Raw genomic sequence first — 26255 nt, 5'->3', positions numbered from 1 at the left:
CTTGACATTGAAAGTATGTGAGGACAATCTTGAAACATGAAAAACTCAGTTCATGTGTCTTGCAAAAACTCTCTAGTGTCTGACCAACCCTATTCTGGATACATGGAAGTTCTCAAATTCACAGGTTCTATCCAACAGCAGAGAAGTGTTAAAGAAGTAGTTGAAAATTTGCACCCAATCACTTTTTCATTCCTACTATGGAATGTCAAAGGGGGCACATTTTAGTAAAATACTCATTTAAGTTTATATGTGAACTATAAAGACCTCAGTGGCCACAGAAATTCCATATGCACAAAAACATTTGTTGAAAATGTTTTTTACTTTACTTCTTGCCAAAGAGATAAGAATATAGAAGAGTGATTATGTAGACTGAAACTTCATTTTTACAATGCTGAATCACAGATGCTGGAATGGGACTCAACCAAAAAGGGGAGATGCGCCGATATATCGGCCAATAATCAGTATCGGTCGATAAATGCAATTTTTCATACTTTTGGCAGATAAAAAAAAGCTGATATATCTTATCACTCAAAAGAAGATATCAGCAGATATTACTCTGAATAATCGGCTATCGTATTGGTGTCAAAATTTAGCATGGGCACATATATATACAAAAAGTAATGTTGAGGCAGTGAAAAAAGATATTGAATCAATTGTAAAGTCTCATTATCATGTGCAGGATGTCACTTAATAAAATCAATAACTATAATCATAAATCTTATTCAATCTTTATCTAATTTAAAATATGTATGTTAAGTGTAGAGCCTTTAATCATGATTCCAAATGTTCAGTCTGATAAACCTAAGAAAAGAAAGAATTGTCAGATAAGTCATTTACATTACATTTACATGCCTATCTGATCAAATAATTCTGTAAATTATCAAAATTTACTAGGGATTAGTTAAAGGCAGGACTAAGGCTTGGTTAAAGAAGGTAATTTAATGTTTTTTACAAACATGCTTACAAATTAACCTTACTGTACTTGTGTGGATTTTAAGACAATGGAACCGATTTATTTTATTTTAGTCTTATGTCCTGCAATGGAAACCACCCCATTTATGTATATATCTATTTATTAATCTTGTATATATATGGTTATATACATAAATTATCGACCATATCAGTATTGGGCCAATGTCATTTTTAATGTTATCTGTATCGGCCCATAATAAAATTTAGACCGATGTATTATAGCCGATAAATTATCAAAAATTTCCTCTGGTTAAACTTCTTCAGCTGCATGCTGCTCACAGATAAAATACAGTGCAGAACTATCTTTCCTTGGTGATCATTAATTTACTGCTATCAGCAAAACATTGATGATGTAGGTACAGTGTGTAGATACAGTATCTGTACATTTTAGGGAAAAAAGCATATTTCTTGAATCAGACTGCTGTCTGAATGCTTTCTGTCTTGAGACATGTTAGACTTGTGGCTATTAAGAACATTTTACTGGGCTATCTGGAGAAACATCTATAATTTGCTTATTAAAAAAATATAACAGAAATGTTTGAAGCTTCAAGAATCGCTAACTAGTGTAAAGTAGGCTTCGTATTTGATTTTTGGGGGGAAGAGAACTAATGGTTCCCTTGTTTCCTACATTGAATGTTTTCTAAAAAAAAGCAGTTGTACACTTTTTGCCTTTTGTTTCAGTCTCAGAGGATTTTTATATTAATATTTAGATGCTGTATATCAGCCAACATATCGGTTATGGGCTCTCGATATTAAAGGATTATCGTTATCGGTCAAAATGTTAATATCGGTGCATCAATAATATATATATATATCAATTATTTATTGAATCTAGAACTGAAAATAATATTTTAACAAAAAGTAATTTGCTATGTTTGTATATGTTAAAAAGAAAACTACTCAGGGAATAAGTAGGTCTACAAATAATAGGTGAAAGGGTAAACAGGTAAAATAAGCGGAGTGGCTTCCAATATGACACTTTTACAAAGGCCACTTTATCACAATACAAACTGTATACCTAAGGCTTCTAAGATGAAAGACTGTGTTGGCCAGACTCCAAATAAAATGTGCAATAATCACCTAGATGAACAGTTGCTCGCCAAACAACACAAGCCGTGCGATGAAATGACAGACACACACACGCACACACTACTGCCAAATCGCCCTGTTGGCAAACGTCTGCTTTGTCTACAATACTTCTATAACTCAGTCTGAAACTCTAAGTAGAACATACACACTTTATCTCTCCAACACACAGAGCCTTTCGACTTCTCTACAGACCTTTCAGTAACCTTATCCAAAACAACACATTCTTTCAATAAACTCCACCACTGGGCTCACTTCAGCTTCTGCTGCTGCCGCCCCACATGCACGCAGTTCCAAACCCAATTATATTATCGTCCTGCCATTGCTGCTAATAAATCAGCAGGCTAAGGTTACCAAACAGAGGGGAGAGCATGTGAGCATTTGGGTTCCATCCCTAAAGTCTAAGGGCTTGAGCCCCCTCTCTCTTCTCTCTCCTCATTACTCCCCTCACTAAAATTCTGCATGATGTCATTGTCTGAAAAATGATAGCAATTAATCATAGCTACTGAATTCTACCCATTTCACTAATCACAATTACACAAACGGATGAATCAACCTCGGACGCAGACGTGTGCTAACTACTGCACACCAGAGAGCGAGAGCGAGAGAAAGAAAGAGATATTCAAGTAAATCTTTGCAGTTCTTCACTTTTGTTATAAGAGCTGTATTGGCTGTCTGCACTTGACTGTATAAAATTGCACGTTCAAATCAGAAAAAAGTGGCTAAGAAATCCACAAAGCAAAGGCAGAGAGCTGACAGGTTCTACTGAAAACTGGTGAGATAAATGGCTTGGAATTTTTCTGTGAGAGGTTTTCTATATTTAAAAGGTAAATTGAGATCTTGTAAGAGCAGCCAGCAACTTAAATTGCTTATGGCTAGAGCCATAGGCTGGACTGTACCTAACCCATGCCCTATAGTTTCAGTTATTAAAAGGAAATGAAAGGTTTATTTTGCACTTCATTTTGCCCAGGAGAAAGTATGTATTCACTGAAAAATCTCAATACAAACCCATATGAAAAGAACATTCACTTCGGTTAAATATGAATTCCTTAGTATCCGCTGCAGAATGCATTATGAATTCAGTATTTGCCCAACCAACCAGATGGTTTCAGCGGTTACAACAAACAAACATCATGTGCCCCAAACTTAACTTCTGGTAGACCTCTCCAAAAAATCTTTAACTGTTGAGTAGTTTTAATTAAAACAATTAATATACAATAAATATTAATATTATTTTAAATTACACGTATACATAATTTGTATATGACTAGCCAATAGCTAGACCGATAACAAAACAAAGACCGGAAGTAAACTTTGGGCTAGGCACGTGCTTCTGACTTTCATACCAATGTTTTAAAAGGAGACAGATTTAAACATTTTTTTTTGTACTTGCTCATCTACTCATTTTTGAAAAGTTACAGATTGCAGCATTCACTATATAAAAAAACACCCTGACATTTAACAGAACTTCTATTTTTGTCCAACATGTCTGTGCTCATTCACTGTCACTTTAAGGCACAAGAAAGAAAGCCAAGGTTGGTGATGAGCAAAATCTGTCCTCAATCAGACAACCAACGAGTATAGTGTTGTCCACAAAACCATCCAGCCACTTATCACAATGAATTGAACATGCTACAAAGTTGTGATACATCTGTAAGGCAGCCAGAGAAATACTGACCGCTAGTCAGCCAGGAGGTGAGTGTGTAAGTGTGTGTCAGGTAATGTGGATTGTGTCATGTTAAGCTGGAGGATACTTTATGTGGTCACACAGGAACTGGAGGATAGGGGTCCGCAGTGAGCGCGTGCCAAACATTTTGTGTTCATGTTCACAAGGGTGCTTTTCAATGTGTGGCTGAATTATAGCAGCACATGTGTCTGGCCTGACATGACGGCATGTGAAACTTTGCATATGCATGTTTCATCGTGCTTGTGGGGGGAAGAAGGTTTAGTTTCTGATCTCTCACCAAAGGCTCTTTATTCTTGACCAGTCTAATGATCTTGACAGAATCTTCTTCATCATCGATGTCATCTGGCAAAGGAGGAAGTTCTGGATCGTAACTCTTCCTGGCCACAATATCATGAACTGACAACAAACTCTGCGGAAAGAGAAAGAAGTCGTACAAATAAAAATCCACAAGAACAGACACATGCAGCAAAACAAACAGAAGTGACAGAGTCATTTGACTGATTCGGTGTAGCTACTCGTGTTGGCTAGTCATCTCAGTTTTGATACTCTGTGCATCTGCTTGAATCCTATAGTATAAATCACAGAGCTTTAGAGGTCTGCTTTAGATTACTACCTCCTACTGACAAATAAAGCTGCTTTTGAATTGATTACACCAACTATTTCACTACAACCCTCTTTGGCAATGTTATTTGTTACAGCGGGGAAAAAGACTTGAATCACAACCAAGTCAAAGCCCATTTTCAAATTGTTGTATGATTGGATCAGTGTTACATGGACGATCGACTAGGATTTCTGAGTCCCTCGGGGATGATAGGAACGCTTGTGCGCACGCACCAGAGCTTAGAGGACGCTATAGTGGAGCGAGGATGCTCGGACATGCGGAAATCAATGAACTTCTCAGTTGTTTCAAATATTTCGCACCACTTCCTCTGAAAAAGAGGCGAGAGATGAGAGCTCTAGCGAAAGAACGACGGCATTCAGGGATTCACGTTTTAACGACGCCGTGTGTCGCATGCAGCTGGAAGCACTTTTTTATTCTGTCTTTTGCTCTTTTCTCCCTCACATTTCCAGAATAAAACCACCTTCCAGTTTTGTGCCACAGATAAAAAATGAGAGTGGAGGAGAAAAAAAGGAGAAGAGACAAGACAGAGTGGAGGAGAAAAGTGTCTGTTTTATGACATGGGATCAAGCTCCAGAACAACACTCAACATGTGGCTAAAGCAGAACAGATGGGGAAAGTGAGAGAGAGAAACAAACAAAGAGGAGAGAGAGTGAAAGAGTAGCATGTGTCTATACATCAACAGCGTGTTTAAGCAGGTATCTGGTGTACCTGGAAATACTTTTTACTTTTAGTTTGGTTAACCTATAAACAAAGATTAAGAAATCTTAAATTAATAATAATGATGTGTGAAAGTTTCATACATTCTGAGAATGAGTTCGTACTATATTGTAGTATAGTATAATGTAGAAGTCTTACTTGAGTCTTTTTTCGCACAGAGTACAACCTGAAAGTTTTTTGTGACTAATATTAAAAATGTTGAATAATTTTAAGTATAATATCAGTCGCACATAAAGGCAAAAATAGGTAAAAAAATGAAATCTGGAGAAAAAAAAAAATGAATCCAGCTTCAAGCATGTATACTACCGGTCAACTACTCTCTTACGAGTTCATAATTTTCCCACATTTTATATTAATAATAAAAAGGGAACTATGTGAATTATGTTGTAACAAAAAAAACTATATTTTATAATCATCAGTGTAGTCAACATTTGACTACAATTTGCGGAAATGTTATCTTGTCATTTTATCAAGCAGCTTCTTGAGGTCTCACACGGAGATGCTTTTTAACTAATTTTAAAGGAATTCCCATCTATTCTTATTGGCTGTACTTTCTTCATTTGTTAGTCAAAACATTTTTTTATCAAATTAAAGTTTCGCTATGAAATATATGTTTGCAAAATTATATTTTGCCTACTTAACTAACATCAGACATTTAATCACACGCCTTCACATCAAAAGTTTTTTAAAAGAATGAGAAACATTTCAGTCAAGAAACGGTCCCAAAACATTCGACCGGTAGTGTTATTCTAAGTTATTTTATCCAAATGAATGTTCGGTCTTTAAAAGCATCTGGAATCTGATTTGGTTTACAAATGCTGCTTATTCAATAAATGAAACGCAGACCACCATGATGAAAAAAGCTAAAACCCAAGTGTGATTGGTGTACACACCTGCCACTAACCCAAACCCGCTTTCTATTTCTAGAAATAGGGAATACATTATGGGATGTAAACAACTTAAAACAACTAGAGGCCCGAAAAATCCTTCTACAACTCAGTGTTTGTGTGTTGCAGATTGCAAGATGAAAATGAAGAGCAGAGCGTACACTTCCCCTGTAGGGAACAATGTTGTTTGCCTTTACACTAAACACAGTTCTGCAGATTACAGTGAATGGTGCATTTGTTTAGAGGGAACCTCAAATGGAAGATTTTTAATTGCGAATGAGTTGCCATTCATTTCTGCTGTCCAAGTGCCCCTCTAAAAGACAAAATAAAGCCCAGGGTATACTTTTTTTACGTGTGTGCGAGCGTATGTGTACAGCCGAGCGCACAGCCTTGCCAAGTATACTACCTTCAAATTATATCCGTACACATGGGATTTGACCAATGCGCATTACGGCATTTCGCAATACCTCTTCGGGCCTACAGGGTACAGGTTTCTTCTACTACCTTGAATCGATGCTCCCAGGACACAGTTGCCACCTGGTGGTTAACAAACTACTGCAAGAAATGAAATGCGCGACCTGGGCGTAAATTGTGCGCAAGGTAACAAAATTCTTCCGTGTGTGTACTATTCTGATGACGAAATTTGCATCATGCACACTGTATGCTGTCCGTAATAAGGGAACTACACTTGAGGCTTGATACATCTATCTGGGTTCATTCTCCTCACTTCAAGACATATCTGAACAACTAAAAACACTTTGCAGAAAACATTGTTACACTAACAACTAAACACACATTCCAGTATAAATTATTACAGCATCAAAGCAATAAACTACTGCAATCCACCCCCGTTATTCTTTTACTCTAGAATAATAACAAACAACACATTTACATCATTATCTTAAAACACAATTGACGAGTTATCTCGTCATTAAAAACAAAACGGTTCCCCGCCAAAGACGAGTTATTAAGGCAATCAGTGTTTGTACTGTTGTACAGCAGGTGGCGCTGTTACACACCTTTGGGGAAAAGTACAGAATCCCAGAACCTAGAACGTATATTTCTTATCGGTTTTTAATGATTGTTCTGAGTGTAATCTGGGCGGAACCTTTGACTAAATATGAATTATCTCAGCTGTTTAATCAAAATGATGCATTTTTGAAGAAACCTACCCACATCTAAGGAGTGATAAAAGAAGAACAAATGAAAATAGAAGAATACGGTTTCTTTTGTTTGAAAGCAGAGACTCTTTTGTTTGTCTATATATTCTTTACAGAAAATGTACTGTGAGCCATTAAAGTTTGGTGAAAATGTAAAAAGCCTCTTTCATTCAAGTATTATGCAAAACAATATTTTTTAAAAGTGAATAAGCAGCCATTTGAAAGACATATGGGCTCGAAGATGACAAACGTTAGACCCCAAACCCCACCTTCACTGGCATAAAATATCAATATCTCTATCCCTAATAAAGTAAGGACTGGCATCCCATAAAGCTTTGAAATAGGGCTGCGTAGGGGAATCTGACTTTACTACTATGCGTTAACGGCAAGAATTATAACAGGAAAATTCTATCATTTCTCTGCCTCTTAACTTTGATTAGCTCCATCCAAAAAAAAAACTTGTCTCTGGGTTCGACTGATGAGGAGCCGTAATCACTTTTCTCCGTTCCCACCATGTCTGTCTGGAGCCTAACAACTAAACTAAATCTGAACACCAGCTCCACACGCTGAGACGCACGCAGGTACAAAGGGAGTTTTGTGGAGGTAAACCCTCTCTTGGGGTTCGAGCAGCGGGGTCAATATCAGGCCAGGTAGCAAAACAGTGAACCGGTGAACTCTGAGACAAAAGTAGTCACCCCTCTCTTTGGGTACTCATGCCATGTGTGAGCGCATGTTAATTAGCTATACTGGGCCTCCTGCAATAACAAATTGCTGAACTTGTACAAATAAAGTCTGGGAAATGTAACTGGCCGTACAGCTCTCATTAGGAAAGAGTTTGTCATCCGAAAAGTCATTAGTCAACCCGTTGAACTAACTACCCATACCTGCACACATTCTACAAAAGCCAATAGGCTTCTATTGTCTACACAAACTGGTGAGGCACTCATCTGCTTTTTCTCTTTCCTCTTTTTTCTTACTGAGACCAAAGTCGTTTTTTTCTCCACAACGTGGTCGTCGTAAATGCCGCTTTCATCAATGTCAATATAAGTCTGTAAGCGGCCTAATATGAGTAAAATGTGTTTTTTCATGTGTGAATCATAAAGGGGGGAGGAGAAAGGAGATCGTTTAATAGGTTCTGATTTATGTCTGGTCGCAGGGAATGGATCATTTCAACGCTAATTGAGAGTGATACAGTTACTGTCGTACAGAGACACCATTCTAGTCCCCACAAGCCATCTGCAAATGCTTTACGTATTCTGCCAATACACATGGAGTTAAGGACAGAAAGGAGAAAAAGAAGTTAAGCAAGAGAGGGCAAAAGAAAGAAGGTCAGAGAATTATGATGGCGTCTCAGACAAACTCAGATGAAAAGTGATATACACATCTACAAATATACCAATATAGTATAGTAAAAGTTTAGACAAATGTTTCTAAAACAGTCTTAAAAATGAAGTAGTTTTTATCCGTAGTATTATTTATTTATTTTTAATTTAGAAGAAACTTTTGTCAAAATGACAAACATGAAATGTCAAGCAATTATTTGAGATTAATCACATCCAGAATAAAAGTTTGTGATTATATATTATATGACTGTGCATATCATTTTGTATTTATAAAAACATACACATACAGAATTGTTGGTACCCCTCTACAAAAAACGAAGAATGCAAAATTTTCTCTGAAATAACTTGAAACTAACAAAGGTTATTGGCATCCGCCATAGTTTATTCCATACTTATTAGAAATCGGACTTGGCTTTAGATTTTTTATTCAAAATACTCTTTTAAATAATAAAACAAATGAAAATGTCATGGACAAAGATGATCGGACCCCTAACCTAATATTTTGTTGCTCAACCATTAGAGGCAATCACTGCAAGCAAACGTTTTCTGTAGCTCTCAATGAGACTTCTGCACCTGTGAACAGGTAGTTTGGCCCACTCTTAATGAGCAAACTGCTCCAGCTGTCTCAGGTTTGATGGGTTCCTTCTCCAGACTACAAGTTTCTGCTCTTTCCATAGATGTTCGATAGGATTCAGATCAGGACTCCTAGAAGGCCACTTCAGAAAAGTTTATTGTTTTGTTCTTACCCATTCTTGGGTGATTTTGGCTGCGTGTTTGGGGTCATTATTCTTTTGGAGGACCCATGAGTTTTCTGACACTGGGCAGTACGTTTCGCTCCAGAATGTCTTAATAGTCTTGAGATTTCATTGAGCACTGCACAGATTCAAGGTACCCTGTGCTAGATTCAGCAAAGCAGCCCCAAAACACAACTGAGCCTCCTCCATGTTTCACTGTGGGTATGGTGTTAACTTCTTTGAAAGCTTGATTTTTTATGTGTGAACATAGAGCTGATATGACTTGCCAAAAAGCTCCAGTTTTGACGCATCTATCCAAAGGACATTCTCCCAGAAGGATTGTGGCTTGTCAATGTGAATTTTAGCAAATTCCAGTCTGTCTTTTTTAAGCTTTTCTTCCTTCTAGGTCTTCTTCAATGGAGCCTACTTTTGCTCAAAAAGCGACGGATTATGCGATCGGAAACTGACGTACCTTCACCTTGGAGATACACACAATGATACCAAACAGCACAGTGACTACATTTCTCCGTTTAAATAGGCTGTATGACTGATTACAAGATTTGATACATGCGTGATACTAATAAAGAAACTAATTAGTTTGAAATATCACTATAATCCAATTTTGTATTATCTTTTCTAAGGGGTACCAAACAAATGTGTCCAGACCATTTTAGAACATCTTTGTAGAATAATCAATAAATCATCTCTTTCCACAGCTTCTTTGCTTTATTCTACCAAAGGCATGCAAGTATACATGATACAATAGCTTTAAATTTCATCACTCTTCAGGAGGAATTAAGCATTATTTCAAGGACCTGTAAGGGTACCAACAAATTTGAGCGAGTCTGTATATGCCTACATTTAAGAAAAATATGAATATCAAATATAAAAATTAACAAACAATTTTATATGATTTAAATTATCGGTCAATATAAATAAATCCATGTAAATATTTACTACATTTGTATACATGTCAGTGTATGTGTTTATAAATAAAAAATAATATGCACAGTACACTGTATATTACGTAAACACAAACATTTATTCTAGATGTTAATAAGATGCAATGCAATGCAACGTTTTTAAATTAAATAAAGCTGTTAAATACTTTGATAAATTGTTTCAGGATTTGGTTCTAAGAAGAACCATCTACATAAAGCGAGGCTATTTTGAAAAACCAAAAATATAAGACAGTTTTATAAGACTGTATAAGATACTGTATTTTTAGGGTCACTACAAAATCCCTGCATCCCCTTTTGGACAAGAAATAATAAAGAATGTGTCCAATCTTTTCACTGATATCATAGACTGTAATGAAGTGTAGATGATATGACAAGCTGATGGCTGGTGACATATAATGACAAACTGGTGGCATGTTATATCAACAAGTAGGTGTGTGTGTGATTGTGTGTGTGCGTGTTTGTGAACTCTCACCTTTACATGTGGTTTGGACAGTAATCTGACAAGCTCCCTGATCTCGCCACTTGCACCACGTTCCTGAAGTTCCTCTGTCAGCTGATAAAATAAGACAACAAGAGAACAAGAATGAGAAATCAAAACCAGACAGCAAGAGAAAACAAGCACTGATAACATCCACAAACACATGCATTGGTCATAAAGCCATGAGCATACATATATTATGAATAATTGGAGTATAAATGTCTCCCTTGAGGCAGGTAGCAGGTGGAGAGTATGTGTGTGTGTTTAAGAGATTGAGAGATTTATAAGTAGCCGAGCAGCACAGATGCAGGCATTGCAGGCTAAATGAGGCACAGAGACACATTGCAGTTTGTCTGAGCAGGGAGAGAGAGACAGAGAGAGATGTGCTTGTTCCCCAGACTCATTTGAAGTGTTACTCCTGGGCCACAACCTTAATACTGACCCCACTTGCTCTGGAATCGTGTGTATGTGTGGAGTGAACGTGCTGAAATGCCATAATCAGGATTTAAGAAATCACCCCCTTAGGATACCAGTAGACTTTTCCACCGGTAGCAACCAGCCAAATGGGAGGTGAAGTTTAATTGAGTAATGGTGACAGTGACCCATAGTTTCATGTGTGCGCACGCACACACACACAAGCGTGTACAAGGAATTCCATGCATCGTTGGTGATGTCATGTTAATAAACGGGTCACATATGGAGGTAAAGACGGCACACTGTTCTTTGAGTCTTACATGAGTATATTTTTGTGTGTTGTGTGTTAGCGGACAGTGGGTTCAATAGTGCAACACCTCATTTAAAGGGATCCCTCATCCAAAAAGGAAAATTCTGTCATCATTTACTCACCTTCGAGTTGTTCCAAATCTGAAGAACACAGAGAAAGATATTTGGAAGAATGCTTATAACCAGACAGATTTCCCCCCATTGACTCTCATAGTAGGATTTTTTTTTAAATCATTTAATTTTGTTCTGTTGAAAACAAAAGACGATATTTTGGAGAATGTAGGACAGCAAACAGTTCTGGGACACTTTTGACAACCTTTGTATTTTTTTATAATATCGTGGTCAATGGGGGGCTAAATCTGTCTGGTTATAAGTATTCTTCTAAATATATTTCTCTGTATATTTCTAATTCACCCAAAAATGGAAGATTTACTACCCTCAGAGTTGTTCAAATCTATATAAATGTCTTAGTTTTGTTGAACACAAAAGAAGATATTTAGAATAATGTAGGAAGCCAAACCGTTGGCACCATTGAATACCATGGTAGTAGTTGAGATTCCTACTATGGAAGTCAATCGTGGCCCAAAACTGTTAGGTTACAAACATTTGTACAAATATCTTATTTTGTGTTCAGAGGGTCAACAAAATGTATACAGATTTGGAACAATTCTTAAGTAAATGATGACAGAATTTTAATTTTTTGGGAAAACTAAACCTTCAATATTCCACACCTTTTTAGTACACCAATCCAATGTTAACGTGTGAGAGACAATGTTAACTCAAACAGGTAAGACATTCTTACTTATATTAAATCAAATAAGACCTTTGGAACATTTTTAAATCATGATTTTAGCATTGTTTGTTACATGCAGTCGTACTACCATTACATGTCAAGATGATTTCTTCCTATTGATATCACATTACATATTGATATGGATATAAACGTCTAAAGCTTTTTTCTTTAAGGAAATTTTGCGACACAACTGAATCAATCTTAGAAAAATCAAATCACCGTCAAGCTCCAGGAAACAAATTACTCGTTTCTGTGCGAGTTGCAGTGTGCAGTAATTCAGCCTAGAGCACTGTTGTTTCATTGTGCTATTTCTGCTATCTTGGGTAAGCCTACGGTGGACATTAATGCTTTCCATGTCAAAATTACACAATATACCAAGTGAAAAAAAATTAAGATCAATCGATAATACTTTGGTCACAACCACCAGCGCACACTAGCTGTTTCACATCACCAGTCCTCGTCGCATTTAGACATTCGCACGGAACTTAAATTTAACATGAAAACAATTTGGCAAGACCTTGTCTGCAAAAGGGAAAGAAAAAAGCAAGTGTCTGGAATCTGTTGCGTCTGGGATATCGTTTGGCGGAGATGGGTTGGTATGTTAATTAGGCCTTCAGTTCCTGCGCTGCTATTGGTTGCCCATAAAGACACATCAGAAAAGAAGTCACTGTGCACGAGTGCTGCCCAAAAACTAAAAGCAGGCAAAATGACACATTAAGTGACCTAAGACTTGAGTGACCTACTCGCAATGTAAGTCATTTTAGCAATCTGCGAATTTTGTTTTAGACAGCAAAGTACTGGCAAAAATCGCAGTGTACATCTGGCTTAGGACATCTGTTTTGTGCCTGGCAACAGAATGATCATCTAAAATAACCCTACAAGAGGTTTCTATTAATCTTTCAGTGATATAGTTTTATGCTGCTCTGGTGTAATCTGACATACTTGTTATGCATTTGTCTGACTGACGTCTCCAGAACAGACTTCTTCTGAGAGGAATGAGATGCACGGAGGATCATCCAGCAGGATCTGGAGCAGTCCATTTTTCCACTGTCTAATAGAAGACACCCGGGACATGAAGAAGACTGTACTTTGGCAATACTTTTATTCAGTCTCCGGGCATTGAGAAGTGTTTGTGGAAATAAGACTCTTTACCGCCTACCTGTGGGCAGAATGAAAACTGCACACCTGCTTCTCAACGGCGACACTATAGAATGTGTGTATATGTGTTTGTGTGTCATCTCTGCAAAAGCTTTCCGTGGAATTGTGTGTATGCATGAAAGGAGCTCGCCTGCTGCGCCGATGCTAGACAGCATCCCGGGCCAGGCGGAGGTTAAACTGGCGTTTTATGTTAAACTATAAATTAAAGCTCCATTAGCGAAACTTAACACTCAAATGAGCTGCGGCGGCAAACCCACTACACCGTTTAAAACAGCAGCAAGGCGTATATTCCTTTAGAGCAACGGATGAAAACGATCCGTCTGAAGAAACACAGCAGCGCTCTGAGTAATTTGGTCGCTTTGGCTGTTTAACCTTTGATGGGCGGCGTGCATGCACATGGGCAGATATCGGAGGGTCCTTTAGGGATGCCGAAGGAAAGTGTAAAATCTGAGGGTTGGATCTGAGCTGTGGTTTGACAAAGTTCAGCGACAGAAGCTGAGATTGATGGAAACGCAAGCCGGTCATCAAAGCCGATCAGCTTTTCTTGGGTCATTGTAGTTAGCAGTGGGCGGAGGAGGTATACATGAGGACAAAACATTACTTTGTTTTACCAGATGTGCCATTTTATGCAACAACACTTTCGCAATCTGAAGTCTGGATAGCAAAATAATTTCTGCTCATCTGAACGTCAATGCTGACCTGGGCTGCTCTTCTCTGATTCGTCTTTGTGTTCTTTTCCTCTGTCTTTCCTCTCTCTGATCATATCCAGAGTAAACTCTTCAAAGTTTACATAGGTTTGTGTGTGTGTGTGTGTAAGTCTATGTGGCCGTGTTGATATAGTAGTCAGTTTACATTATGCAAACCGTTGAGAGTTTAAACGATGAGTGTTTTATAATACTGATGACTAACGTCTTATGCAGACGCACACAATACTCCACGCCTCATCTCACGCTCTCATCTGCAGCCCATCTACTTGTGTTCTCTGCCCCAGACATCCATCTATCTTTCTTTTTTCTTTAATGACAAGTTGCTCCTGGAGTCGGTCTTGAGCTAGACGTGCTGCGAGACGTCTGCCTGTGCGTTTTTGCAGGCAAAAGTCGAGTGTTTCTCTGAACGTGTGTGCGCGGTTACCCGTGCAGAAGTGTGTAAAGTTTATGAGCATAAAGGTGTTTTGACGGTTAACAGGAAGTGGGTGCATGTGGCTCACTTACGTCTTGGGCCAGTGAGCCGGCGCTGTCCAGTACTGGAGTTGGGGAGCGGTCTTCATAACACCGTAACTTCTCGTGGATCTTGAAGGAGAAAGAAACGAATATAAAAGTGTGTTAACTAAGATACAATACTTAGCCATGTCAAATACAATTTACAACCTTAGGAAGACAAAGTTCGTCAAAAAAAATTTCATTGTTAAAGTGTATTTAATACACAATAAAGACTATGTATACATACGGTGGGTACGGTGTTAAAAAAAATTAAAATAGTACAGTGCACAATGCATTTTATTATGATCCAGGCTTAAAATGCAACACTTTTAACAATAGGTCACAAGGTCTTTGCTGCCAGTTCTCTATCTAGATTATTGGCCTAAAAAATAATAAAACTCCATGAGCCTAAACAATGAACCTGTACAAAATAAAGTAGAATATCTAAAGTAGATTCTCACTGAAAATAAAAAGGAAAGGGTTTGAACGACTGCGAGTTACCTTGGCTTTGAAATATCTATAAACCTCCTTTTGTATTACCCCTGAAATTGTGTTACCAGGACAACATCATAGTCTCGAGCCTTTAAAACATGCAGAACCTAACAGCATGTCCACACTGAATTTTGCCCTGTTAAATATTATGTAATAGCACACAGCGGTGAATGAGAATCCCACCGCTACCAAGGGGACTAAATATTTATCTGTGCCTATCCAGGAGAAGATAGATGACTTTGGCTGGTCGTCATGGCGATTTGATGAAGCAGAAACTAAAGGGAACACTATGAGCCTGGGCCTACAAAGCCAGGTGCTGAGAAAGCCAAAAACTGCATTTTTTCTGGATCTGTGCGTTCGGAGAAGTCTGTGATGTGGTGAAGCGTGCCTCTGTTGAAAAACACATCCCAGGGCCGTGAAGAACAGACATCGTTTTTTGCCACTCTGCTCGCAACGCTTGAAAGCTACTGTAAAGACAGTCTGTAACTACTGCGACGCAAAGGTGGAATTTCTCGCAAACCTGTGAACACGCTCACGGGTGAGGGAAAGAGACGTAAATATTTCTTATCCACTCAAATACACATGGACATATACACACTCGTTGAAGGAGGAATGTAATGTGGAATCCGGTTTATAATGGAACGTAACTGTCCGGTTGCTCCCGTGTCCTAAGAGACACATCTGTTTAGGCCGTCTGAGCCGTGGCAGAACGGTTCAGCTCTGTACAGTTTCGATATCAGAAATCGAGCAAGATTCAATGCCTTTGTTCACAGCTCGGCTGTTTTCCAGATACCTGCCAGTCCACACAGGAGCGCCAGAGAGCACACATATTTAAAATCCATTACAAAGCCGATCAATTGCTTGCGACAAGTTCCACATAATAAAAAAAGACATATTTCACTTTATTTCAGTTTGCATTACAAACATTTTTTCACAAAAAGTATTTGTACTGTTGTACTAGTGCTACTTTACACCGCACATTGTGCACAGTCTAGCTGCAGATGTTTTTGTAATACCAATAAAGCATACTTAAATTGAAATTATGTTGAGAGAGAAAGAGAGAGAGAAAGAGAGGGGGGAGAAAGAGAAAGAAAGGAAAGAGAGAGAGAGCAGGAAATGAGAGCAATGAATCAGAGTAATACCATCAAGCACTAGTGCACGTTATTCCACTACATCACACAGGCCTTGCAAACTGATAAACATTTCTCAGACAATCATTTCATTTTTCCAGCTCTAAATTTCACAGTACGATGGAGAACAATGAGAATCCGTCATGGCTTTTAACTCCTTTGCTGATCTCATACTAGATTATAAACTTTTGGGCAATTCCTTGAAAATGGTTTCACCAAAGGTTTTTAATAGCACAGATTTCAACATTTGGTGGTTAAGATACCCATGTCAGGTCTCTCTTAAATTTTTTAAGCACGTTTTATTTTTAATACCTGATTTTTTCTACTAAGGAAAGTGCCATTTTGAGTGTCACATCCATAACGGTACATATTCCTCATAAATGGGCATATGACAATTCAAATATAGTATCTATTTTATGTTTTATGAAGAGATTTGTTGGGTATTATTGCTTCTGCTTTATCCTACGAAGTTTGTTTTGTCCTTTTTGGTCACATCCATAACGCATAGGCCTATGTATGCCTCTTTTTTAAAATAGAAAACATGTGCATAGACTTATATTATTCTGACGTTTAAAATCTATCAACAGGGGTTTAGTCAAATGTGACAGATGGTTCAGTATATTGGTAACAAATACATTCTCTGAGCGTTTTTATGTCACACCAATAACGCAAAATGTCACATCCATAACGCAGGAATGCCCCTTTTTACCTCATTCTTCCAGAATTTATAGTTCAAAGTCTTTTAACATATGACTAAACACGCTAGGTGTGAAAAATGTTTTGTGGTCAGTGTTCAGGTCAGATGCTACAATGGACCACTGTCTAAACCCTCTCGGACCAAACGTTTAATACCCAGAGGCCTTTGACAAAACATATGAGCTGAGAACATAAGCAGGTGAGAAAAACGGCAGCCAGTCAGGCCTACGGGTCCTCTAAGTGCATTCTGCAGCCAAACAAACACAGCTTTAAACGCAATCACACTGAATGCTGAGAGACAAAAAGAATCTGGATGTGAAATATGTCGTAGGAAGAATAGAAAAATGATTGGAAGAACATTGAGGCGTTTAAACCGGAATTCTCAAAAACAAACAAAAATGCCAGTACTCATTCACTTCTATTGTACGTACACAAAAACCAAGGCAAGTCACTGAGTATTGCTGTTGTTCAGTTACCAACTTTCTTTTTTTGTACAAAAATATGTATTTTTTGTGTTCTGCAAAAGAAAGTCATAAAGGTTTGAAATGACAAGAGGGTAAATAAACGATGACAGAATTTTAATTTTTGGGTGAACTATTCCTGAATCACCTTAAAGGATTATTAAAACCATGTGTAAACAGTTAAGGTAGACATTTTGCAAGTATGCAGGAAAAGGATGTAAGAAATTACATTAGGCGGTCGACAGCAACACCTCAAGTAAGACATGTGAGATCGTGTAGGCATATGGTATAAAGCAAGACAGAACAGTTGGACAACAGTGGATGTCGGGGTGTAGTATTTCTGCTCTGGGCTCCTGTTAACATCCGCACTGTTGGAGTGATATTGACCTTTTCTCTTCCGCCTGTCTCTCAGTGACACGAGCAGCTGGATCGAATAACCCCTGATGGACCGAGGTCCATGTGGACCAGAACAGAACCAGTTCTACTGCACCTCATCACCTCACGCTCGAACAGATCACAGAACAGGACCGGAATGGCCTGCAGACAGACAGGCTTGATGGTGAGATGCCTGTCAGAGAAGGATGTTGACATAAACCCCACCATACAGGATGGATGCAGCACACACGCATGCACACACACCTTGTCATTTTAAAGTGGTGTTTTTTCTGACTAAGTATTCCAGATATGCTGCTTAATATTCAAGGTAAAAAGCATTTGTCGCTACAAAAAACTATTAAACCACCATGTACAGTATGACCGCTAGACTCAAATTATGCTTCATGTCCTGACAAATAAAATGCATTGCCTTTGTTCTTTATTATCTTATATTACATTAACTGTTGTTCTTCACTCAGACTCATACTGTACACCCAAACTCCAGAGATGCACAGCAAACATCGTTGGAGTAATGTGTGGTATTCTCCATTTCTGAGATCCAGTTTCATGACTCGCAAAGTAGGAGAAACGCCACTGATTTACTGCATGTGTGCCACTTATGAAACACAATAATTCATAAAATGTATGCATGCTACTCAATCGTAAGCACGCTGAGAATACAGAAAGCCAAAACGACTAGACCACCCTACTTTATTTGTAAAGAAGATGAGACCAGGGATAAAAGGTTCCTGTCATGTAAATGTTGCCGGTGATCTCAGATTGCTTTGGATGGGCAGAAGGTCATGCCCTCGCTTGTTTTAAATCAGAAACTAGTACTGTATTCGTGAGAATAATGTAATACGTCAGTGACTTTATGGATTGAATGTATACAGTCGGTGTATGTCTGCATTCCATCTTAACCACATTGAGTTTCCCTGACACATGTGCACATTCTACACACGTAAAACACACTTGTGTGGGTGTGCACAGAGATATGCATTTATTGACTCTGGAGCAGGCTTAGTCCAGACACTGGATGCAGGAGGCTTGTATTACATTGGGAATTTATTTTGGATGCATAATATGGATTATAAAGAATCGGAATCAGACACCGGCTGCTCTTTAAGAGACTTCAGAAACATTAATATGGTAACTCAGTGTTGAGTAGGAAAATGTATAGCCAACTGCCAGTGACTGGAACTCAGACAAATACATTTTCGGGATCTTGGGTCCAACTGAAGAGTAGACGTTCTCAAATTCAGTTCGAACTCAGCTCCCTCCGTCTGGGTAATAATCTGATAAAGCAGTCTGTGGGATTTGAACTGACTGGCTGTATAAGCTTTAATAAGGTAAGAATAGATGTGACTCCATGACTGTTCTTGCCATGTTCATAAGATGACATTATAAAAGCAAGCAACTGAACCTTTACAACCATACTGTGCCTACAAATTTCTAATTCATTTGCAACCTCAAAGCGTTCCGAGTACCTGCATTTGTTTCTATTGCTAATAAATCTAACAAACAAGTCGGAGCCAATAGCCTCATGGGCAGTGCTCCGTCACATTGCGAATTGGGGACCCGGGTTCAATTCCTGTCTCCTAGTCCTTTCCCGATCCCACAACCTTCTCTCTCCCACTTCCCTTCCTGTCCTCTCTCTCACTAAAACTGTATAAATAAAGCCAAAAACGCAAAAAAATATACAGTATCTTGTAACAAACAATGCAACATAACCCAAGCTGGCTCCAAATTAGGAACATACTTCATAAATCATTTATAAGCATCTTTATGTGATCAGGTTCTCGCCGTGTTGTAAATATTTAAATTTGAAATTCATAAATTGTGACAAATAAATGCTTGTCGACACATTAGTGTACTGGGTCTGAGTTGTTGTTGTTCTGAAAATTTTGCATGGTGAGGACATTATTCTGCCTCCCGGCCTCTGGGTCGAGACCAGCAGGTTTAAGAGCAAATTTTCCGGGCTCAGAACTGCCATTTCTTCGGTGGAAATGCCCAAACGGGGCCAGAATGGGCACAGACTCAGGCATCCTGTCAGTGGAAAAGGGTAAGAAAAACCAACAGTGTTCCATTTACCAAGAGCATTTTTAGCAAGTCTGAAATTTCAGTACAGCATTACAGATCTCAAGATTCCTAAACCTGAGGGCTGAACATATGCTAGTCAACTTCAACAGTTCATTTTTTACATTCTACAGACTCCTGTATAAGTAACTATGCAACATCTGTACATGTCCACTTTTCTTTCCATAGCATGAGTAGGCTGTTAGGTAAGGGTAAGGAGAATACAGTAACTAGTTGCAAAATTAGTCCATAGAATGTCTGTTGTGGGACCCTCAAAATAAACTGTTCCCATCACCTCTCTCCAGCACCCCACAGGTGCATGCCCTGTTCATTATGAAGGGCTCATACAAGAGTCTGTGTTGAACCTGCTTTATTCTTGTAACAACAAATAGAGAAAGTCCCAGAGGTGAAAACCACAGGGATTACCAGCTGATCTCACAGCTTGGCTGGACAAAAAGATTAAAATATTAAAGGTGTGGGAGAACTCGTAGAGAGTGAGCTTGCAAGTCCAAACACACTATGTGATCTTATCACTTGTCAGAAAAACTGAATATGTAAAAGAAGCGTGATGGGTAAAATAGTGCAATATCATTCAACCACATACGAATGTTGCACAAATCAAATAAAAAGCGAAAATGGTATTTTTCCTAAATCAGAATTGATTGACAGTGTAAATGCAGCCATATAGACTATAATAAACCTAAAGTGGAAAATCAGATCAAACTTTAAAGCAATAGCAAAACCTTGGAAAAGATTCATTTACTTCCCGCTAGAGTTCGGATGAAGGAAAGTTTCCAATTACTATATCTTTCTCCTCCTGTCGCTCTCCTTTTCATCTTATATACGGACACACACATGCAGACGACAGAGTATCGGTTTGGAATCGTGTACCTAACCCAGGTGGAAATTGTCGGTTGTGTCAGATTTCCTGTAAGGCTCTCTGGAGTGGCAGTTTGGCAGATGAACAGAGTGGACTGGAACATGTGTGAAACCCTGCTTTAATTGCATGGAGAGAAGACAGCAGAGGTCTTTGAGACCTCTGTTGCCTCTGTGGTCAGACAGTTAAAAAATCTTATTGAGCACAGGCTAGCTCAGTGCACAGCACTAAAAATCTCGATTTACGAATTATTCTGCCTGTCCAGTCTTTAAATAATGCTAAATGTGTTTGGCTTGCCGGAATCAGAAGTTGATTGTATGACCAGTGCATTTTAAGTGTTAAGGATGGGAATAAATACCTCCATAAACACCACTCGAACAGCATGAACTGTGGTGGGGTCTCTTTACGCAGATTAACATTCAGCGTCAAAATGGCATAATTGGTCACATTTAAACTAAGACAGTTCACATTCAATAAAGACTTGAACTTCCACAACCAACAGGCAAAAGGGCACTTGATTGTTCCGAAACTTTGTCTTACAAAAATGCAGATAAAGAAAGGTTGAACGGTTAGATCTAGTGTCACTCCACGTGTCTTATTGAATAGCTGAAGTGTGACATTTCACACACACACACACACACACACACACTCACCTTGACCAATGAGTGTAGACTCCTCTCTCCGAACATAGCGTGTAGAAAGGAGCGGTCATCTGCGCTCTCGACATGAGGCTGCAGCTGAGACGGTAGTACAGTCAGCAGCTCATACAGACCTGTAGAGGAAATACAGGAAACACATTACACACACACACAGCCAATGGCCAAAGAGAAATTATAAACCCACATAAACAAGACTTAAAGAATCACTAACATAAACGCGTCAAATTCACAAATGTTTTCTATTGACAACTTATGACAGGGATAGACATTGATGGCGGTGAAACATCGGTACATCCACACGACCAACAATAACAACCAAAAAAGAAAAACATCAGTTTAACTGAGCATGCTCACTGAGACTAAGCCCAGAAAAAATGGCTTCTCCCAGGCTGCACCTCATTTCCTCCCTTTGTCTGGCAACGTCCTGTTTTCCTAGGAATCTCAACTATAACTGTGAATGAAATCCCTAAAGTTTCATACGAAAGCAATTCGATATTTAAATGAGCATAAACATAAAACATACTCTTCTAACACTTACACTTATTGTATATTTAACACGCCTAAAAACAAAGACTGAACAGGACAGTAGACATGAGAGAAAGGACAGATCATTACAAGATGCCCTCAGTGGCCTTTTTAAAGTTCTTGTGAACTACTGCCCGAACTGAGTTTTACAGTCAACAACTAACCTAATGTGTCTGAATCCTATAATAAGATCTGCGTAAACTGACCATTACTGGCTGCCAAGTTTTCAGAATGGGATGTGAAAGAATGCTGTGCCAAACAGCGTTTCCCTTTCACACGCCTACACTTCCCAGTGGCCTCCAGAAAATAACAGCGTTCCTCAGACATCAATGGCGGCACTGGAGGATGGCAGGGAGGAGCTGCCATCGGAAGGCCCTGCTTCTCAAATTTACAACATTACTGGTCAACAGCGCCGGGAATGAAGACAGGCTTTAATTACACACCCTGTATGGAAGGCAACGGGGTCATTCATACTGTCTGGACAACACAACACACACAAGCACGCAACAGCACTTACGCGCATGCATGCGGACTGTGTGGATGAAGACGGTTTTCTGGAATGACGTGATATTCTTAGACACACACACACACACAGGCACAAAGACAGAAAAAGGATTGCACATGCAAATATACACAACCGTACGCCACAAGAGAGGCTGTGCGCATGGGAAATATGCCCCGCTGGCTCGCAGTCTGGCCTCTGCTGGCCTCAGGCCCCTGACGCACTAGCCAACAGGAGGACAACTGGTGGAAAACAGGACCAGATAGATTTACAGCGCAGACCGCATTTCTAAAGAACACTAAAACGCTTTCTGTAAATGTCTTGTTTGGATGGGTTCAAAAGTCAATAGTGCAAAAAGATTCACACACGCTCAACTCGACAGGAAATGACCGCTGGAGAGTTTCTCTCTTTCAGGTGCTGAGCGACTGTCTGTGATGCAGTATATCTGTCATATGCAAACGTGTGCGCGAGACCACCTCTGGGGTCAGTATTTCAGGTGCTGCTCAGAAAAACACTGTTCATCCGAGAAAGCCCGAGCATGTGAATGGAGAAATAAAAACAAGAACAGCTGCACTTCCCGTACTTTTATTCATTGTGGTATTGATTTACCACCTTAAATAGAAATACTACATCCATAGAGAGAGAGAAAGAGAGACGCTCAGGAGAGCTGACAAATTATAAAAGAAGAGAGAGAGAGAAGCAAAGAACAAGAGAAAAGACAGGGAATGCATGCGAGCCTGTGATACTCTGATCAGACTCATTCCAACGAATATGGGGTATCCGTTTGGTCTCCAACTGCTTACATGGCTTTTTTCAAAATAATGTAATCAATTCAAGTTTTGACTGTATACTGTATCTATTATCAACTGACTATACATGTTAAGCACATAAACACACAAGCCATTAAAAGGCTCTTTTAGAGGTCTGAGCCCATAGCAGGGATTCATCACTGTACTCGCGGTCCTCAGCTTCAGCATCCTAAACCACACCACATCAGAACTCCTTCCTAGATCTACTTGCATGTTCTAGACCATCTACTTCAATCATCCACACATACAGCCACCCACTAAACAGTGCATTCAACTCCTTCTGCTAAAGCCTTTTAACAATAAACTCCATCATTGGACCAAAATGTGTTTGATATCCACTATTATGGGTCTCCACAGATTTACAATGTTAGAACCTTTCTTATCAAGCCGCAGACAAACTGTCGCTCATTATGATGCCCAGAGTGTCCCTTGCAAATTTTGGAAATCACCAAATAATTCTAAGAATGTTAGCGCAGAATCCATCTTTCCAGGATCCGCCTTTTAAATTTGCATGCATTCTGCTCATTGACAGTGGCAGACATCTGTATCCTCCGAAAAAGGGGACATAAAAAGACAACAAATAAATGAAATTCCTTCTCCCTCCACGTTTCTCCCTCTCCTTTCGCTTGCATTTGGTAAAATGAAGTGGAAATTTTCATTCTGATGTAATTGGAAACAGGGAGCTTTTCCAGTGGCAACAAATCCTCGTGTTTCAGTTCTGTATCCCTATGGCAGAAGAGAGAGAGATGGAAAAGCAGAGGATAAATAGCTTGAAATCGATAAAGTGCTCCCAAAGCGCATGCTGTTGCCGCTCCTAACGTTCTGCTCTCTCTCCTTCGCTCGTCCTCTGGTCCCAAATGCTCGGCATTCTTGACATCAGAACGGAAAAATTTACTGTTAGCCGAGAAGAAATTTAATATGGCGATTCCTGTCATATCCCTCATTGCAGCCATATTCAGCCGGCGCTCTGCTGAAGCCATAAGAGCGACTCAGCACCTGAACGATAAACAATATGGAGCTGAATGTGGATCTCATTACGGACGACGACATCATTACACCACGCACTTGTTTCTCAACAGAATGGATGGAAATATGCGTGTCCACGCACACAGACGTACGCCCTAAATCAAAAGAACAACTATGCAGATTTAAGGACAATATCACTCAACTTCAAGTAGAATACCTGCACAGGCAGTTTTATGTGTAATACCTGTACACGCATTAAACTGTCACACGTACAGACATCTTCATTATCTGGTAAAGAACTTTCGCCCTAAGAGCATCCCGTATGTTCCCTTTGGTCCGTGTCTTTGTCGCTCTTTCTTTCGAGCAGACCTGGAGCTCTTATCTTTTTTGGGACACTTTTGGGACGGATAGTAATTGGACGAGCAGACCGGCCTAGAATAACACAGTAAAACTTCATAAGGCACATAAATGCGCTGTGGGGTGCTGAAACGGGCAGATTCAAAGTGATCTGGCTAACAGACTGCACGTTTCTGTGGATATAAGAACCAAAGCACTCACTGAATGATCTTAATGAATAATTACATCTGTTTCTCAGCAGATTTGTATGTAAAATAAGATTCAACAGATTTGATGTCCACTGCTAGAAAACAAATGCACAGCTGCATAGGATCAGAAGTGAGATGAAATGGGATCTTTAAAATGAGGGATGAGACGGCTGATATCATGTTATATCAATATCAGGGTCATGATATAATAAAATGATTCCTTATGCGTATTGTACAGTTCAAATCTTCAATGTATTGCAATCTTTGACTCAGTTTACTCATAGACTTCGTTCAGAGCGATGACAAATCTTTACTATTAAGAAGTATTAATCTTTTTATTAATAACATGAGAGCAAAGGCTGCTTTATGAAAATACAACAACTGTGTAAATGTGAGAGGGTTGTGAAATCAAATGCCACCAGGAAGCAAAACTCCCACACAAAAAAACGGATACATGTAGTAAAGGAACAGCTTTCGAATGTCCATAGCGCTCTTTCATATAGAGAAATGGAGATCAAATGAGAACAGAACAGACAGTACAAGATGAAGTGGTCCAATGAGAAAGAAACAGAAGAAAAAGGGAAAAGTGAGCCAGACATAAGCTAATATTTCAGTGGCAGTCCTCCTTGATCAATTTTAATGTGGGTTTTGGCAATTAAATCTCAATTTCCTGCCTCATGAGTGTGTATGTGAGAGAGCGTTTAAGTCAGGTGTCCAACAAAAGAACAGCAGCCAATAACACATCAAGAGCGCCTCAAATAAGTGGCAGAAGCTTTAGGGCATACATCTCGACATAAGTTATATAATGGGCCCGATCTATTAGATCCACAGTGGCTTGCTGGGCTTTCAAAACGTTCATTAAAAGTCTGTTGGGTAAGGCGGGATTAGGCACCTCAGCGGACGTAACCTAACCATACCACATGTCTCCCGGCAACCCTACAGTCGTCCATCAGGCTTTTATACCCCAACTAGGCATTATTTTCAAATAGATTAGATTTACATAGTAATCCCTTCTTTATAAAGAAAACGAGGCCAAGCGTGATATGTGCCAGAAATAAAGGAAAAAGGGAACGCAGTGTGTGTCTGGCCCACGGAACAATGTTTAGCTGTGCTGTGTGTGTGGTATAGCTCTCCAAATGCACACATTTTGATACTGTTACCCCTAAACATTTGAGCTAATGAGTTTAAAAGGACAATTACATCCCTAAATTTAATCTTGCGTGAGAAAGCCAGTTTTAATTTGGGTCCCAAAGAGTCAGTAATTGTGTGAAATGACCATAATAGTAACTGATGGTCTAAGTTTCCACTTTGTCTATTGAAGTTCCAACATCCGATGAGTAACATGACTGGTATTTAGGAAAACCTGTAAATCTGAAAAACACATCTTCATCACATCACATTACTCTTCCATCACAGGGGAAATAATTTTTGATATCCATGCCTAAAGACATACGACCCTGTAAACCTTACAGGTACTTTAGAAACCAATTCAATGCTAAAAAGTAATAAAAACAGTTATCTGTACTGGCTTTTTCATTTATTGCTCATTGTTCATATTAGCTAAGGTATTTTATAATACAAACACAACCTTATTGTAAGGTGTTACCGCATTTTGTTAGCA

The 26255-nt window shown here is 39.0% G+C and overlaps 1 protein-coding gene across 3 annotated transcripts in view; it reads right to left on the bottom strand.

Moving 5' to 3' along the window:
* mpp7a (MAGUK p55 scaffold protein 7a) overlaps positions 1 to 26255 on the bottom strand; it is a 101409-nt gene that overhangs the window by 44506 nt on the left and 30648 nt on the right. For 2 of the 3 annotated variants that reach the window (XM_056771664.1, XM_056771665.1), the window contains exons 3-6: positions 21282 to 21400; positions 14534 to 14611; positions 10643 to 10723; positions 4023 to 4154 (exon numbers count right to left, since the gene is read on the bottom strand). In XM_056771664.1, the coding sequence (XP_056627642.1) occupies positions 4023 to 4154; positions 10643 to 10723; positions 14534 to 14611; positions 21282 to 21400 (410 nt within the window). Of the gene's footprint in view, positions 1 to 4022; positions 4155 to 10642; positions 10724 to 14533; positions 14612 to 21281; positions 21401 to 21498; positions 21584 to 26255 lie in introns of those variants that run through there. The other variant, XM_056771666.1, reaches the window with a different exon arrangement.

The sequence above is a fragment of the Triplophysa dalaica genome, chromosome 17 (assembly GCF_015846415.1).
Source record: "Triplophysa dalaica isolate WHDGS20190420 chromosome 17, ASM1584641v1, whole genome shotgun sequence".
Classification (NCBI taxonomy): Eukaryota; Metazoa; Chordata; class Actinopteri; order Cypriniformes; family Nemacheilidae; genus Triplophysa; species Triplophysa dalaica.
Note: the sequence above shows the minus strand (reverse complement) of the source record. Positions and strands in the feature narration are given on the sequence as shown.